The sequence below is a fragment of the Salmo trutta genome, chromosome 17 (assembly GCF_901001165.1).
Source record: "Salmo trutta chromosome 17, fSalTru1.1, whole genome shotgun sequence".
Taxonomy (NCBI): Eukaryota; Metazoa; Chordata; class Actinopteri; order Salmoniformes; family Salmonidae; genus Salmo; species Salmo trutta.
This window is the reverse complement of record NC_042973.1, coordinates 42,893,415-42,908,852: the sequence shown is the minus strand read 5'-3', so window position 1 is coordinate 42,908,852 and position 15,438 is coordinate 42,893,415. Positions and strand designations below refer to the sequence as shown.

The following is a 15,438-nucleotide window of genomic DNA, read 5'->3' as shown; positions in this document are numbered from 1 at the left end:
ACCAACTGGCTTAATCATGTATTTACTAACTAACTAAATAATCACAGAAATGCATAAACAAACAAACAAACAGTAGATACTGGTTATTAACAATGATATGGAAGATTCCCTAGTGGGCTAAACCGATATGACGGTTTGGTGGACAAAGGGAAGGGGGTATGGACTGAGAGAGCGGGAAAGACAAAATGGATCACTACACACAGTGGATAATTATATTCATTGACATGCTAATCATTTGCACATGAACGCTCGCGCATTCGGGAATAATTACAATCAATATATTTACGCCCATATGTCATTGTCTTCTCTGTTGGAATCATTGGTCCTTCTGCGGGAGAGTCAGTTCATCAGAGAGTCTCTGGTTTCTCACGGTGGTAGCTCTATCGGCAGCTCTTGATTGTCTGTTGTAATGGATACGTCAGGCGTCCATTGTTCTTAGAGTAGATATTTCGGCGGTTGTCGGTATTTGCATCCCAGGATTATATAATTTCTAGCTGCAGACTAGTAATTAGTATCTAAGATTTGCTCTTATTCTGTAGGGATCAATAGTCTCAGAGTTTAACTTGTTATGGATAGGGGGCAGTATTTTCACGGCCGGATAAAAAACGTACCCGATTTAATCTGATTATTACTCCTGCCCAGAAACTAGAATATACATATAATTATTAGCTTTGGATAGAAAACACTCCAACGTTTCTAAAACTGTTTGAATGGTGTCTGTGAGTATAACAGAACTCATTTGGCAGGCCAAAACCTGAGAAGATTCCTTACAGGAAGTGCCCTCTCTGACCATTTCTTGGCCTTCTACACTCTCTTTATTGAAAACTGAGGATCTCTGCTGTAACGTGACACTTCCTACGGCTCCCATAGGCTCTCAGAAGGCGGCAGAACATTGAATGATGACTTTGCAGGCCATGGCTGAAAAACAGTAGCGCATTTGGATAGTGGTCGATCTGAGAACAATGAGACTGGGGGCGCGTGCACGAGAAGACTCCATGTTTTTATTTTCAGTCTTTGAACGAAAACAATGACTCCCGGTCGGAACATTATCGCTTTTTTACGAGAAAAATCGCATAAAAATTGATTTTAAACAGCGTTTGACATGCTTCGAAGTACGGTAATGGAATATTTTGACATTTTTTGTCATGAAACGCGCCGGGCGCGTCACCCTTCGGATAGTGTCTTGAACGCACAACTAAACGCCGCTATTTGGATATAACTATGGATTATTTGGAACCAAACCAACATTTGTTATTGAAGTAGAAGGCCTGGGAGTGCATTCTGATGAAGAACAGCAAAGGTAATCCAATTTTTCTTATAGTAAATCTGAGTTTGGTGAGGGCCAAACTTGGTGGGTGTCAAAATAGCTAGCCCGTGATGGTGAGCTATCTACTCAGAATATTGCAAAATGTGCTTTCACCGAAAAGCTATTTTAAAATCGGACATTTATTTATTTATTTCACCTTTATTTAACCAGGTAGGCAAGTTGAGAACAAGTTCTCATTTACAATTGTGACCTGGCCAAGATAAAGCAAAGCAGTTCGACAACATACAAAAACACAGAGTTACACATGGAGTAAAACAACATACAATCAATGATGCAGTAGAAAAAAATAAGACTATATACAATGTGAGCAAATGATGTGAGATAATGGAGGTAAAGGCAAAAAAATGCCATGGTGGCAAAGTAAATAAAGTATGGCAAGAAAAACACTGGAATGGTAGATTTGTAGTTTGAAGAAAGTTAAAAGTTAAAATATAAATAATATGGTGCAAAGGAGCAAAATAAATAAAATAAATAAATACAGTAGGGGAAAAGGTAGTAGTTTGGGCTAAATTAAAGATGGGCTATGTACAGGTGCAGAGATCTGTGAGCTGCTCTGACAGCTGGTGCTTAAAGCTAGTGAGGGAGATAAGTGTTTCCAGTTTTAGAGATTTTTGTAGTTCGTTCCAGTCATAGCGATTGCATAAAGGAGTTCTGTATCTATCTATAATTCTTAAAATAATTGTTATGTTTTTTGTGAACGTTTATCGTGAGTAATTTAGTAAATTCACGGAAGTGTTCGGTGGGTATGCTAGTTCTGAACGTCACATGCTAATGTAAAAAGCTGTTTTTTGATATAAATATGAACTTGATTGAACAAAACATGCATGTATTGTATAACATAATGTCCTAGGAGTGTCATCTGATGAAGATCATCAAAGGTTAGTGCTGCATTTAGCTGTGGTTTTGTTTTTTGTGACATTATATGCTAGCTTGAAAAATGGGTGTCTGATTATTTCTGGCTGGGTACTCTGCTGACATAATCTAATGTTTTGCTTTCGCTGTAAAGCCTTTTTGAAATCGGACAGTGTGGTTAGATAAAGGAGAGTCTTGTCTTTAAAATAGTCATATGTTTGAAAAATTGAAGTTTTTGGATTTTCGAGGACTTTGTATTTCGCGCCACGCCCATCATTGGATATTGGAGCAGGTGTTCCGCTAGCGGACTTCTAGATGTAAGAGGTTAGCCATTTCCAGCTGTGTAGCTTCACATGGTATAGTTTTGGTAATCAAACCTGTGCCACCTCGGCTTACACCGAGGTATGTGTGGTCTTAACTATTCGCAGTCACAGCTCACGTTGTGGGTTTGCTTAGTCTGAAGAAAATTTTCTTAGGAGGGGCTTTTATTCGTAACAGTAGAAGAGGGCAGTTCCATGACACCAGATCATGTCTGTGCTTAAGGGGGCATGGCCGCTGACAAGTTAAACTTTACAGGGAATACAATTCTCTCAAAATTAAAGGTTAACATCACATTACATCGTTTCACAAATAGTTTCATCTTTGCTCATTCATTTTATACAAGAATTAGATGCAAACTAGAGGTCGACCGATTATGATTTTAACGCTGATACCGATAGGAGGACCAAAAAAAGCAGATACCGATTAATCGGCCGATTTGTTTATATATATAAATATATATACTCCCGAGATTAGGCTGGCGATACTAAATTGTCTATAAGAACATCTAATAGTCAAAGGTATATGAAATACAAATGATAGAGAGAAATAGTTCACGCGTCATAATTCCTATAATAACTACAACCTAAAACTTCTTAACTGGGAATATTGAACCACCAGCTTTCATATGTTCTCATGATAGGCTTGAAGTCATAAACAGTGCTTTGAAGCAAGCATTGCTAAGAGCTGCTGGCAAACGCATTAAAGTTTGAATGAATGCTTACGAGCCTGCTGCCGCCTACCACCGCTCAGTCAGACTGCTCTATCAAATCATAGACTTAATTATAATATAATAAACTCAGAAATACGAGCCGTTGGTCATTAATATGGTCAAATCCAGAAATTATCATTGACAACAAAACGTTTATTCTTTCAGTGAAATACGGAACCATTCCGTATTTTATCAAACGGGCAGCAACCCTAAGTCTAACTAAATATGCAGGTTTAAAAATATATACTTCTGTGTATTGATTTTAAGAAAGGCATTGATGTTTATGGTTAGGTACATTCGTGCAACGATTGTGCTTTTTTCACGAATGTGCTTTTGTTAAAATCATCCCCCGTTTGGCGAAGTAGGCTGTGACTCGATGATAAATGAACAGGCACCGCATTGATTATATGCAACGCAGGGCAAGCTAGTTAACCTAGTAATATCATCAACCATGTGTAGTTAACTAGTGATTATGTGAAGATTGATTGTTTTTTATAAGATAAGTTTAATGCTAGCTAGCAACTTACCTTGGCTCCTTGCTGCACTCACGTAACAGGTGGTCAGCCTGCCACGCAGTCTCCTCGTGGAATGCAATGGCATCCAAAAATGCAGATTACCGATTGTTATGAAAACTTGAAATCGGCCCTAATTAAATCGGTCGACCTCTAATGCAAACACCATAATTGAGAAATGTACACATTCAGAGATAGAGTTGTGTGTGTGTTTCCTGTCCTTCGTGAGGTCACCAAATTAAACACTCTCAACATAACTGTCCCTTAAGTGTCCATGGACCCTTCTCACAATTTTCCCATTTCGGGGATTTAGGAGTTCGGACACGTGAAATCCTTTGTTCACTCTGTGGTTTCTCTCTCTGCATGAAAAGGGGGAGAGTGTCTTTGCCAGGAATTTACGACCTGAGATAACAGAACCTGGGTGTAGGAGAGAGTGAGAAGCCACGATCTACACCCAGAAAGGGCCATGTCATGACAATGTAATTCCTAGAATTTATATGGAATTATATAATTCCTATACAACTCATTTGTTAATCCACAACTGCAGACCTGTGCACTTCTGAATTAGGCCAGTGTTTAGAATCTACGCTAGTACCTGTATGTCCTGGATGATGGCTTTGAACTGTGGCGAGCGGTCCATCCACTGTTTCAGCAGCTCCATTGCATTGTCAAAGTTCTTCACATACTCAGCGTACATCTTCAGGAAGGGCGTGAGATTCTGCAGGATGTCCCCCAAGCGAGGGGTAGACTCCCTGTAGGGAGGGAGGGAGGCAGGGGTGCCAGTTAGATAGGAACCATAAGGTAACCATCTCTCAACCCTGGAACTCCACCAACTAGAGACCAACTGGGCACAAAGTGGTTGAATCAATGCTGTTTCAGCGTAATTTGTCAACTTATTGTGGAATTTACTTGGAAAATACATTGGATTTGAAAAAAGTCAATGTAAACCGTTGTTTAGCGGGTGAACCAAATTTCAACATAGACAAAGCATGTGTAAAATATATTAAATTTGTATCTTTAAAACAATGTCAGATATTCAACGTTATATCAACTATCAGAAAAAATAACAATAGGCTGGACAGCTCGTCCTACTGGAGAATTGATCTTTCTACAGCTAACCCGTTGCTCTCCCATCCAGGGTTTTAACCAAGCCCAGCCCTGTTTAGCTATGATATGTCACTGACTACCAATGTCCTATCTTGAGAATTATTATTGAGAGATCTCCACTTAAAAATGAAATACAGTAGGTTAAAGATGCAATATGCAGAAATCGCTCAGCCATTTTCTGGTTAGTAAAATTCTAACAATGCACTTAATTTCAGTTTGTGACAAAACAAGCAAGCATAGTGTATATAATCATTGTACCATCTAAACCGCTGTGAAATATATTTCCCATAACCAAAAAATATTGTATTTTCAGCTGTTGTACAAACCTGAAACTAAGAGATGCAAAAACAAAACTTAACGGGAAGCATAGAAATTGCGCCCACTTAAGAGATCTACCGCTTCTTAGACTTGCGTTCAATGAGAATGACAGATCTATAACATACATTTCTATGTGAATTTGGTCAGGTCACCCAAAAAGTTACATATTGTAGCTTTAACTGTTGCTATCGAAGCCATTTCAAAGGGTAGGTTTAACAGAGCAAATGAAACGTGACCATACTTTATCAATCATTATATCATCAATGATACTATTCAGGCCTATATAGTATTTGCACAGCTATTGTTTCAATTCAACCCAGAATTCAACTAAAAATAGACAATACAATAGGCCTAGGGTTTCAAACTCTGGTTGATTTCAAATGTAATGATGATATTTAGTGGTGTTGAATTGTGTTTAATTCTCAGTGCAACCAAATGTTAACATTTAAAGGAGATGTATTTTCTTCTTGGATAGTTCAATCTGTACCACTGACTTAGTCTGGCTTTAATTCCAGTTTGTCTACAAATTAATAATAATTAACAATCTAAGTTAAAGAATAGGACTAAATCAAATCAAACATTATTTAAAGTACATTTAACATTTTATTAGATTTAGTCATTCTTTCATTTAGATTTTTGGTGGAGATAGAGAGGTGAATACAACATCAATTATTAATTGTAAACATTCTTATATGAAATAAATGCATGTTCAAGAGAGCATGCATAAGTTGTCACAGGTCTGTGGAGATCTTCACAATTGCTGTAATAATCTGTGCAGAATCTCGAAAGGCATTTATCACTTGCACCATGTACTTTGTAATCTCAACTGCAATCCAGGTCATTTGGTTATGCTATTAGATGAAGCACAGGGATAACGCATTCATCTGTTGTAGAAATAAACAAAATATCTGACATTGTATTCCCATTTGAACTGTGCCGTGCTTTTAAATGGTTGAACGTGCGCAGTGATAGACATTTGAGTGACAACTAAACCAAAAATCAGACATGTTTTTCCATTGGAATTTGGTTGTGCTTTTAGATGGTTGAAAGCATAGTGATAACACATTGGAAATTCAACTAACTTTTCCCTGTCTTTTTGAGTGGGTGAATATAGGTTGTAATCTCATTGATCAACGTCTCAACCAAATATTACCCAATTATCCACATTGAAATTATATAGTGGGTTAAGTGGGGATTGACTCATTTGGGGCTCTATTCAATCAGATCTGCTTTAGCTGACATCCGCATAGCGGTTGTTTTGGCGGTATCAGAGGTGGAACTGTGTTAGAGCTGTCAAATCCACAAGTGGCTCCCAATGGCTCCCAGCCATTGGCTGCATGTAGCACAGAAATCACATGCAGCCTGGTTTACAGGTTTGAACACTAGAATGTGAGATGTAATCTACACCTCCAATTAGGATGATAGAAAGTCTTATGATTTTGTTGAATGATTTTTCAATTTGAGCGTAATTATTTCTATATACACTACACTTTCTAACTGGTCTTCTCCGCGAGTGGGGCGGGTGTGGTTTCGTAAACAATGATCGCAAGAGCAGCTGCTCACCGATTTGACGGCTCCAGCACAGTTCCACCTCCGACACCGCCAAAACATCCACTATGCAGGTGTCTGCTATCGCTTGATCTGATTGAACCTAGGTCTTGATCACAGTTCAACCGGGACATTCCAACCGGCAGACCACAACTTCTCTATTTGATGATAAATTGTGTTCTTATTTCATCTAGATTACACAAATACTGTAACTGTGTCTGAGTCTGATTCTGAATGAGTCACAATTGGGATCTAGCTATTGCATTTTATTGTATTTTAATGCATTCTCAAAAGGTGAGATCTGTGAGTTTGTACACTGAATCTGTGGCCACTGGCCAGTCATGTGAAGCTCACCATTCTCCCATGCGTTTCTCCAGGTCAGGCAGGAGGAACTGGTTGTGGAAGGTGTTGATGGAGGAGATGTTGGAGAAGATGTTCTTCACCACGTCCACTGGGAATGTGCCCTTTAGAGCTTCCTCCGTCAGCTTGGCACAGAACACCTGCATGGTGGCACAACAACATGGCCAGGTGAGTTAAACCACACTGAATCGATCATAATAACAAACACTGCTTTCTTTTCATTCTGAGGTAGACCTGGGCCGTATCAACACATTCTATTACTGGACAAGTTTAGGTAATACCTCCCTGTTTCTCACAGTTACAAAACATTTTCTACCTACCAGTTGTGTAAAGTACTGAAAATACTTTAAAAAATAATAATAATTACGAGTTAAGTATTTTTTGGGGTTATCTGTACTTTACTTCTCTATTTACACTACTGTTCAAAGGTTTGGGGTCACTTAGAAATGTCCCTGTTTTTTAAAGAAAAGCACATTTTTGTCCATTAAAATAACATCAAATTGATCAGAAATACAGTGTAGACATTGTTAATGTTGTAAATGACTATTGTAGCTGGAAACAGATTTTTTTATGGAATATCTACATAGGCGTACAGAGGCCTATTATCAGCAAGGCCAGCATCCCAGACTCGCCTCTTCACTGTTGATGTTGAGACTGGTGTTTTGTGGGTACTATTTAATTAAGCTGCCAGTTGAGGACTTGTGAGGCGTCTGTTTCTCAAACTAGACACTAATGTACTTGTCCTCTTGCTCAGTTGTGCACCGGGGCCTCCCACTCCTCTTTCTATTCTGGTTAGAGCCAGATTTCACTGTTCTGTGAAGGGAGTAGTACACAGCGTTGTACAAGATCTTCAGTTTCCTGGCAATTTCTCGCATGGGATAGCCTTCATTTCTCAGAACAAGAATAAAATGACGAGTTTCAGAAGACAGTTCTTTGTTTCTGGCCATTTTGAGCCTGTAATCGAACCCACAAATGCTGATGCTCCAGATACTCAACTAGTCTAAAGAAGTTTTATTGCTTCTTTAATCAGAACAACAGTTTTCAGCTGTGCTAACATAATTGCTAAAGGGTTTTCTAATGATCAATTAGCCTTTTAAAATGATACACTTGGATTAGCTAGCACAACATGCCATTGGAACACAGGAGTGATGGTTGCTGATAATAACGCCTATGTAGATATTCCATTAAAAACAAATCTGCCGTTTCCAGCTACAATAGTCATTTACAACATTAAGAATGTCTACACTGTATTTCTGATCAATTTGTTATTTTAAATGGACAAAAAAATGCTTTTCTTTCAAAAACAAGGAAATGTCTAAGTGACCCCAAACTTTTGAACGGTAGTGTATATTTTTGACAACTTTTACTTCACTACATTCCTAAAGAAAATAATTTACTTTCTACTCCATACATTTTCCCTGACACCCAAAAGTACTTGTTACATTTTGAATGCTTAGCAGGACAGGAAAATGGTCTAATTCACACACTTATCAAGAGAACGTTCCTGGTCATCCCTACTGCCTCTGATCTATCCGTAAATAAATAAAAAATAAGAAAATGGTGCCGTCTGGTTTTCTTAAAATAAGGAATTTGAAGTGATTTAAACTTTACTTTTACTTTTGATACTTAAGTATATTTAAAACCAAATACTTTTAGACTTTTACTCAAGTAGGATTTCACAGGGTGACTTTCATTTTCTATTAAGGTATCTTTACTTTTACTCAAGTATGACAATTGGGTACTTTTTCCACCACTGCTACATACTGAATAGGACCCTAAAGTGACAGGACCCTGGACGGACAGCTGGACACACTCACCTGGTCCAGCAAGTTGAGCCGTGTGACGTAGGCCCTCTCTGTCTTCAGGAGCTCAGTAGCGATCTTGTACAGCTTTTGTTCATTGGTCTCCTGAAACACAGAAGAGAGAGCTGTGTCAAGTGGCTGTGGGATGATTTGGGGAAATGCATACAGTATGTACATAGATGATGTTCCTATAACTAGAGGAGGTCATAAGGGCCTCTCGCCAAAGAATAATGGACAAAGACAGTTCAAAGACAGGTTAGACAATTGGGAGTATAGTGAAAAAGAAGTTGAACTCTGAGGTCATGCCAACAGTGTAATTCATCTTTCTCTCCCACATTGTCCTCATGTGCTTGATTCCCATGTTGTGCTAGGTTCCCGTCAGGGCTGTGACAGTCATGGAATTTTGGATGATGGTAAATGGCCAGCCAAATGACCGCGGCCTCTGCCTACTGCCTTAGAAATAGAACGGGCGGCCCCATTCTGAAAAGATTTGGCATTGGTCCCCAGATCCTCAAAAAGTTCTACAGCTGCACCATTGAAAGCATCTTGACCGGTTGCATCACCGCCTGGTATGGCAACTGCTCGGCATCTGACCGTAAGGCGCTACAGAGGGTAGTGCATACGACCCAGTACATCACTGGGGCCAAGCTTCCTGCCATCCAGGATCTATATACTAGCCGATGTCAGAGGAAGGCCCAAAATATTGTCAAAGACTCCAGTCACCCAAGTCATAGGCAAGCGGTACCAGAGCGCTAAGTCTAGGCCTTCCCTGTAGCTCAGTTGGTAGAGCATGGTGTTTGCAACGCATGGTGTTTGCAATGCCAGGGTTGTGGGTTCGATTCCCACGGGGAGCCATGTATGAAATGTATGCATTCACTACTGTAAGTCGCTCTGGATAAGAGCGTCTGCTAAATGACCTAAATGTAAATGTCTAGGTCCAAAAGGCTCCTTAACAGCTTCTACCCTCAAGCTATAAGACTGCTGAACAATTAATCAACATCCTTTGTTTTTACACTGCTGCTACTTGCTGTTTATTATCTATGCATAGTCACTTTACTCCTACCTACATGTACAAATGACCTTGACTAACCTGTACCCCCGCACATTGACTCGGTACCGGTACCCCCTGTATATAGCCTCGTTATTGTTATTTTGTGTTTTACTTTAGTTTATTAAGTAAATATTTTCTTAACTCTATTTCTTGAACTGGATTGTTGGATAAGGGCTTGTAAGTAAGAATTTCATGGTAAGGTCTACACCTGTTGTATTCGGCGCACGTGACAAATACGATTTGATTTGAGTATAACCATGAGCTTACCAGTCACACACACACACACACACACACACAAGCACCCGCAACTATTGTGGTCATAGTGGTGTAAGGAGACCCTGACAAAGCACTACTGAGTGTGAACACTGGCCAGGCCTTACTGGCCAACACACACTTCCCCATAGAGATCTACAACAGTATCGCTTTAATGAAATGTTTGTGCTTCAACCATGTTCATTTTAATTAAGGACTCATTCATTCCTTTTAATTGAGGAGTGATGTCTGGGCATACTGTAGTATGTGTGCATGTGTGTATTGGGATATTATGGAGTATGTATGTGCGTGTGTGTGTGACTGTGGGGTGGGGGAGCCTATCAGGAGAGGAAATGAAAGGCTAGAAGGGAAATGACACCAATCAACAAAGAGAGAACTACTATTGACAGTGTGAGTGCTTTGTGTGAGAGAAACCACTCAATACAGTACAGTTTATAAAACACACACTAACACTACATGACCAAAAGTATGTGGACACCTGCTCGTCGAACATCTCATTCCAAAACCATGGCTATAAATATGGAGTTGCCCCCCCCCCCCCTTGCTGCTATAACAGCCTCCATTCTACTGGGAAGGCTTTCCACTAGATGTTGGAACATTGCTGCGGGGACTTGCTTTCATTCAGCCACAAGAGCATTAGTGAGGTCGGGCACTGATGTTGGGCGATTAGGCCTGGCTCGCAGTCGGCGTTCCAATTCATCCCAAAGGTGTTGGATGGGGTTGAGGTCAGGGCTCTATGCAGGCCAGTCAAGTTCTTCCACACCGATCTCGACAAACTATTTCGGTATGGAACTTTGTGCACGGGAGCATTGTCATGCCGAAACAGGAAAGGGCCTTCCTCAAACTGTTGCCAGAAGTTTCCTTCACTGGAAATAAGGGGCCTAGACCGGACCATGAAAAACAGCCCCAGACCATTATTCCTCCTCCACCAAACTTTACAGTTGGCACTATGCATTCGGGCAGGTAGCGTTCTCCTGGCATCCGCCAAACCCAGATTCGTCCGTCGGATTGCCAGATGGTGAGTCCAATGGCGGCGAGCTGTACACCACTCCAGCCGACACTTGGCATTGCGCAAGGTGATCCTAGGCTTGTGTGCGGCTGCTCGGCCATGGAAACCCATTTCAATAAGCTCCAGACAAACAGTTATTGCGCTGACGTTGCTTCCAGAGGCAGTTTGGAACTCGGTAGTGAGTGTTGCTACCGAGGAAAGACGATTTTTATGCGCTATGCACTGCGGTACCGTTCTGTGAGCTTGTGTGGCCTACCACTTCGCGGTGAGCTGTTGTTGCTCCTAGACATTTCCACTTTATAATAACAGCACTTACAGTTGAACCGGCAGCTCTAGAGGGGCAGAAATTTGACGAACAGACTTGTTGGAAAGGTGGCATCTTGTGACGGTGCCACGTTGAAAGTCAGTGAGCTCTTCAGTAAGGCCATTCTACAGCCAATGTTTGTCTATGGAGATTGCATGGCGGTGTGCTCGATTTCGTACACCGGGTGTGGCTGAAATATCCGAATCCACAAATTTGAATGAGTGCCCACATACTTTTGGATATATAGTGTACTCAGAAATCAAGATTCTGCAGGAAACTAGGGAATATGTTCCCAACTGATTATTAGAATGAATGTTCGCTTCCTCTATTCCTTGATATGGATGGATTGTGTGTATCCCACAAGTATTGTTCAAGTGGAATGTTCTCTTACTCGGTGTTACTTTCTGTACAAATATTTATTCTCATATGCATTACTTTGAAACGGTCTGTTTTGAAGTGGGATTTTTTTTTAGTGTTTTTTTCCTCAAATGTATGCTTTGGCCACAAATATGAGCATAGGATGAGTCAACAACATTACTTGGGTATGATTTAACAGAATATTTTAAAAGTGAGATTTTCATTGGACAGTTACTTTAACATTCAAGCCATCTGTTGTATTTGATGCCAAGAGTACAACAACTATTCTACCCCAAAGCAGTCGTTCCTTGAACTTTCTACCCAAAAGTCTAAAGAATGGACCGATTGTTAATGTGGTTACTAGTCAACTGTAACTTTCAGTGTGTTTACTGGCAGCATAATCAAACACACTGAATTCCACACCTTGAAAAACCACATGCAAAGCTTTGTCTGTTGAAACTGACAAAACACACTGTCTCCCTAGCTCTGTCTACAATATGTAATGGTCGTCAAAAAGATACAAAATTGCTACCGTCCATGACCTTATTCGCTCTCTGCCAGCTAAGTATGTGAAGTAACTAACAGAGATGCAGTAAACTGATAAGCCATGAAGCATGGTATTATAGGAGCCACTCTAGCTAGAGCCCTCCACCTCTCATACAGTGCCATGTAGAGATTGGGGGTTTCATTCACTGCTGAGTGAACACACTAATCTGAGAGCCAGATAATTAGAAATACCAGCCGGCCAGGCAGCAGCAAGGCCTCCCACAGGGCTACTGTGGCGCAAACGCAATTCTTCAGCTGCTGAAGCGTTTGACATCTGTTCAGTCCCGGAAATAACCCCCAGTAGTAGCAGGGCAACGGAATTATGTTGAGACTTGTTTTACACTAGAAAATGTATGCAAAACAAAAAAACATTGATTTCAAAGATTAGCAATCCATACAACCCTATAAACAAAGACTACTTTTAGCCATTGACACTTAACATTTTACAAAAACACTTACTGGAAGAACTGTGCAGATGTTAAGTTTGGTAACAGAATTTCAGTAAAATCTCGCTCAGTGTTTTATGTGACCACTTTTCCCAAGAACTCTTGTTAAATAGCTGATCACAATGAAGATTCAAAGATGTCTGCAGAATGGGATGTCAGCTATGACATGACACATTGACTTTGGAAAACAAATATTTTGGCTATTGAACTACAGTTTGAAGTGGATTTACACCTGGTAACAGAATTGCGTTAACAGAATTTCACCATGGGTCCCTGATCTGTACTACACAGAAATACATAATTATGGGTATGAATGTCATTCTATTCCTGGGATGTATCCTAAATAGGTACAAAGGTACAATTATGCAATATCCTCCTTTTGAATATTTGTGTATTTATTATTTTACACACTGGCTATTTTAATGAGCTTCTCCCCCAAACCATACCAAATTCAGTTGGTCTGGACCAAATCTGAACCAATCATAGATGTCTATGTTCTACATGTTCAGACATCAAAGTACAGCACAGTAAAGTAGAGTACAGAACATTCTAGTTAAGTAGAGAAGAGTTCATTATGGTACAGTACAATTCATTTTTTTTATTTAACCTTTATTTAACTAGGCAAGTCAGTTAAGAACAAATTCTTATTTTCAATGACGGCCTAGGAACAGTGGCAGAACGACAGATTTTTACCTTGTCAGCTCGGGGATTCGATCTTGCAACCTTTTGGTTACAAGTCCAACGCTCTAACCACTAGGATACCTGCCACCCAATAGAGTACATTATAGTGTACTCGACTGTAATGTGCTTTACTGTGTACTGTACTATACTCTACTCAACTTTTTTACTTTACTGTACAGTACCATTGAAATTAAAGCCAGTTGGGACCGCAGGAAAAAACGACGTCAATTCAATTGCACCAATACCGTTACAGATTTTTTTTAAATCACTTAATCATTCCTAAACCAAATTGATTTCAGTAGAAACACTAGAACTAATTGGTAGGTCTACCTTTACTTGTTACTTCTGAACTTTCATTATCTTCCTCCCTTAGTGGGACAATCATTTGTTTTTCAATAGGACAATGACCCAACACACCTCCAGGTTGTGTAAGGGCCATTTGACCAAGGAGAGTGATGAGTGCTGCATCAGATGACCTGGCCTCCACAATAACCAGACCTCAACCCAATTGAGATGGTTTGGGATGAGTTGGACTGCAGAGTGGAAAAGCAACCAACAAGTGCTCATTATATGTGGGATCTCTTTCAAGACTGTTGGAAAAGCATTCCTCATAAAGCTGGTTGAGAGAATGCCAAGAGTGTGTAAAGCTGTCATCAAGGCAAAGAGTGGCTACTTTGAAGAATCTCAAATATAAAAAATATTTTGATTTGTTTAACACTTTTTTGGTTTCTACATGATTCCATATGTGTTATTTCATAGTTTTGATGTCTTCACTATTATTCTACAATGTATAAAATAGTAAAAATAAAGAAAAACCCTTGAATGAGTAGGTGTGTCCAAACTTTTGACTGGTACATTAAGTGTTGGTATTAGTTGGCAGGGGCCTTTACTTCAACATTATGGTGTTTTGATGTATTTCAGGTAGATGTTTTCTAAGACCCCCTTTCCATCTGTTTGACCAGAAATCAAAGCCTTTGCTTATTCCTAATATTTAGGATATAAAATAGTTGAAATATGTATATTCATTTGACACCAGATTTGACATGCTCCTATAAACTTCACATGTTGGTGCTCATGGATCCTTCTAGATGGAAATGACCAGCAGACTCAGTCAATAGAAACCAGACACACTGCTGAGACAAAGGCTAGCAGGCGACTCTGGCATGGCAGAAGGGGCTGTATCTGGTCTGATGTGTCGCGCAGTAAAGGAGCTGTGAGGTTTCAGTAGACTGTAAAGTCAGTCAGAGGAGAGAGCACATGGCTCTAGAATGGGCACAGGCCCGGAGACATCTGACACAGGGATATACATTAATGTGACACTGTGATGCCAGGTTAAACACTTGCGTTAGCACCAACACTACTCACATGAACTCTATGGTCACTCAGTAGAAGAGCTTAATAGTAACAGAGTTAGGGAGGCACGCACACACGCGCACACACACACACCCCTCCCCACAGACACTTACCGGTACCTTCTGCTCCACAATGCCCTCCTCCTGGCTTCCTTTGTTCATGTTGGGGGTCTCCTCCTGTAGGTCCACTGTCCTCCCCAGTATGGGTCTTTGTGTGTGGAGGAGGGGAGTGATGCCCATGCTCCCGTCCCCCATGTCCCCATTCTCCAGGGCAGTGTCTTTCCTCAGGGGGGACCCACTCTCCCTGTCCCTGTCTCTGTCCATTTGGGTTAGCATCCCGTTAGTTGCCTGTTTGTGGGCATCCCGCTGCGTTCTCGGGACAGAGCCTGAATCCACCGAGTTGTTGTCCTGCTGCTCGGGCTCTGACTGTCTCTGGTAGACCCGGTGAGCCGCACTGCAGAGGGGCGACTTGCTGAGCTGCTTGAGTGGTGAGCCCTCCTTGGTTTCTGACTGGCTGTGAGAGCAGAGGAAGGGAACAGGAGGAAGTCAGAGACCACCGCTGA

General features: G+C 40.6%; 1 protein-coding gene across 10 annotated transcripts in view; it reads right to left on the bottom strand.

Annotated features, from left to right (window-relative positions):
- The window catches only part of fgd4a (FYVE, RhoGEF and PH domain containing 4a), a 103,095-nt gene that overhangs the window by 6,792 nt on the left and 80,865 nt on the right, over positions 1–15,438 (bottom strand). For all 10 annotated transcript variants that reach the window (XM_029696853.1, XM_029696852.1, XM_029696856.1 and 7 more), the window contains 4 exons: positions 14,990–15,389; positions 8,872–8,961; positions 7,049–7,194; positions 4,317–4,473 (listed from right to left, as the gene is read on the bottom strand). In XM_029696853.1, the coding sequence (XP_029552713.1) occupies positions 4,317–4,473; positions 7,049–7,194; positions 8,872–8,961; positions 14,990–15,389 (793 nt within the window). The remainder of the gene's footprint in view (positions 1–4,316; positions 4,474–7,048; positions 7,195–8,871; positions 8,962–14,989; positions 15,390–15,438) is intronic.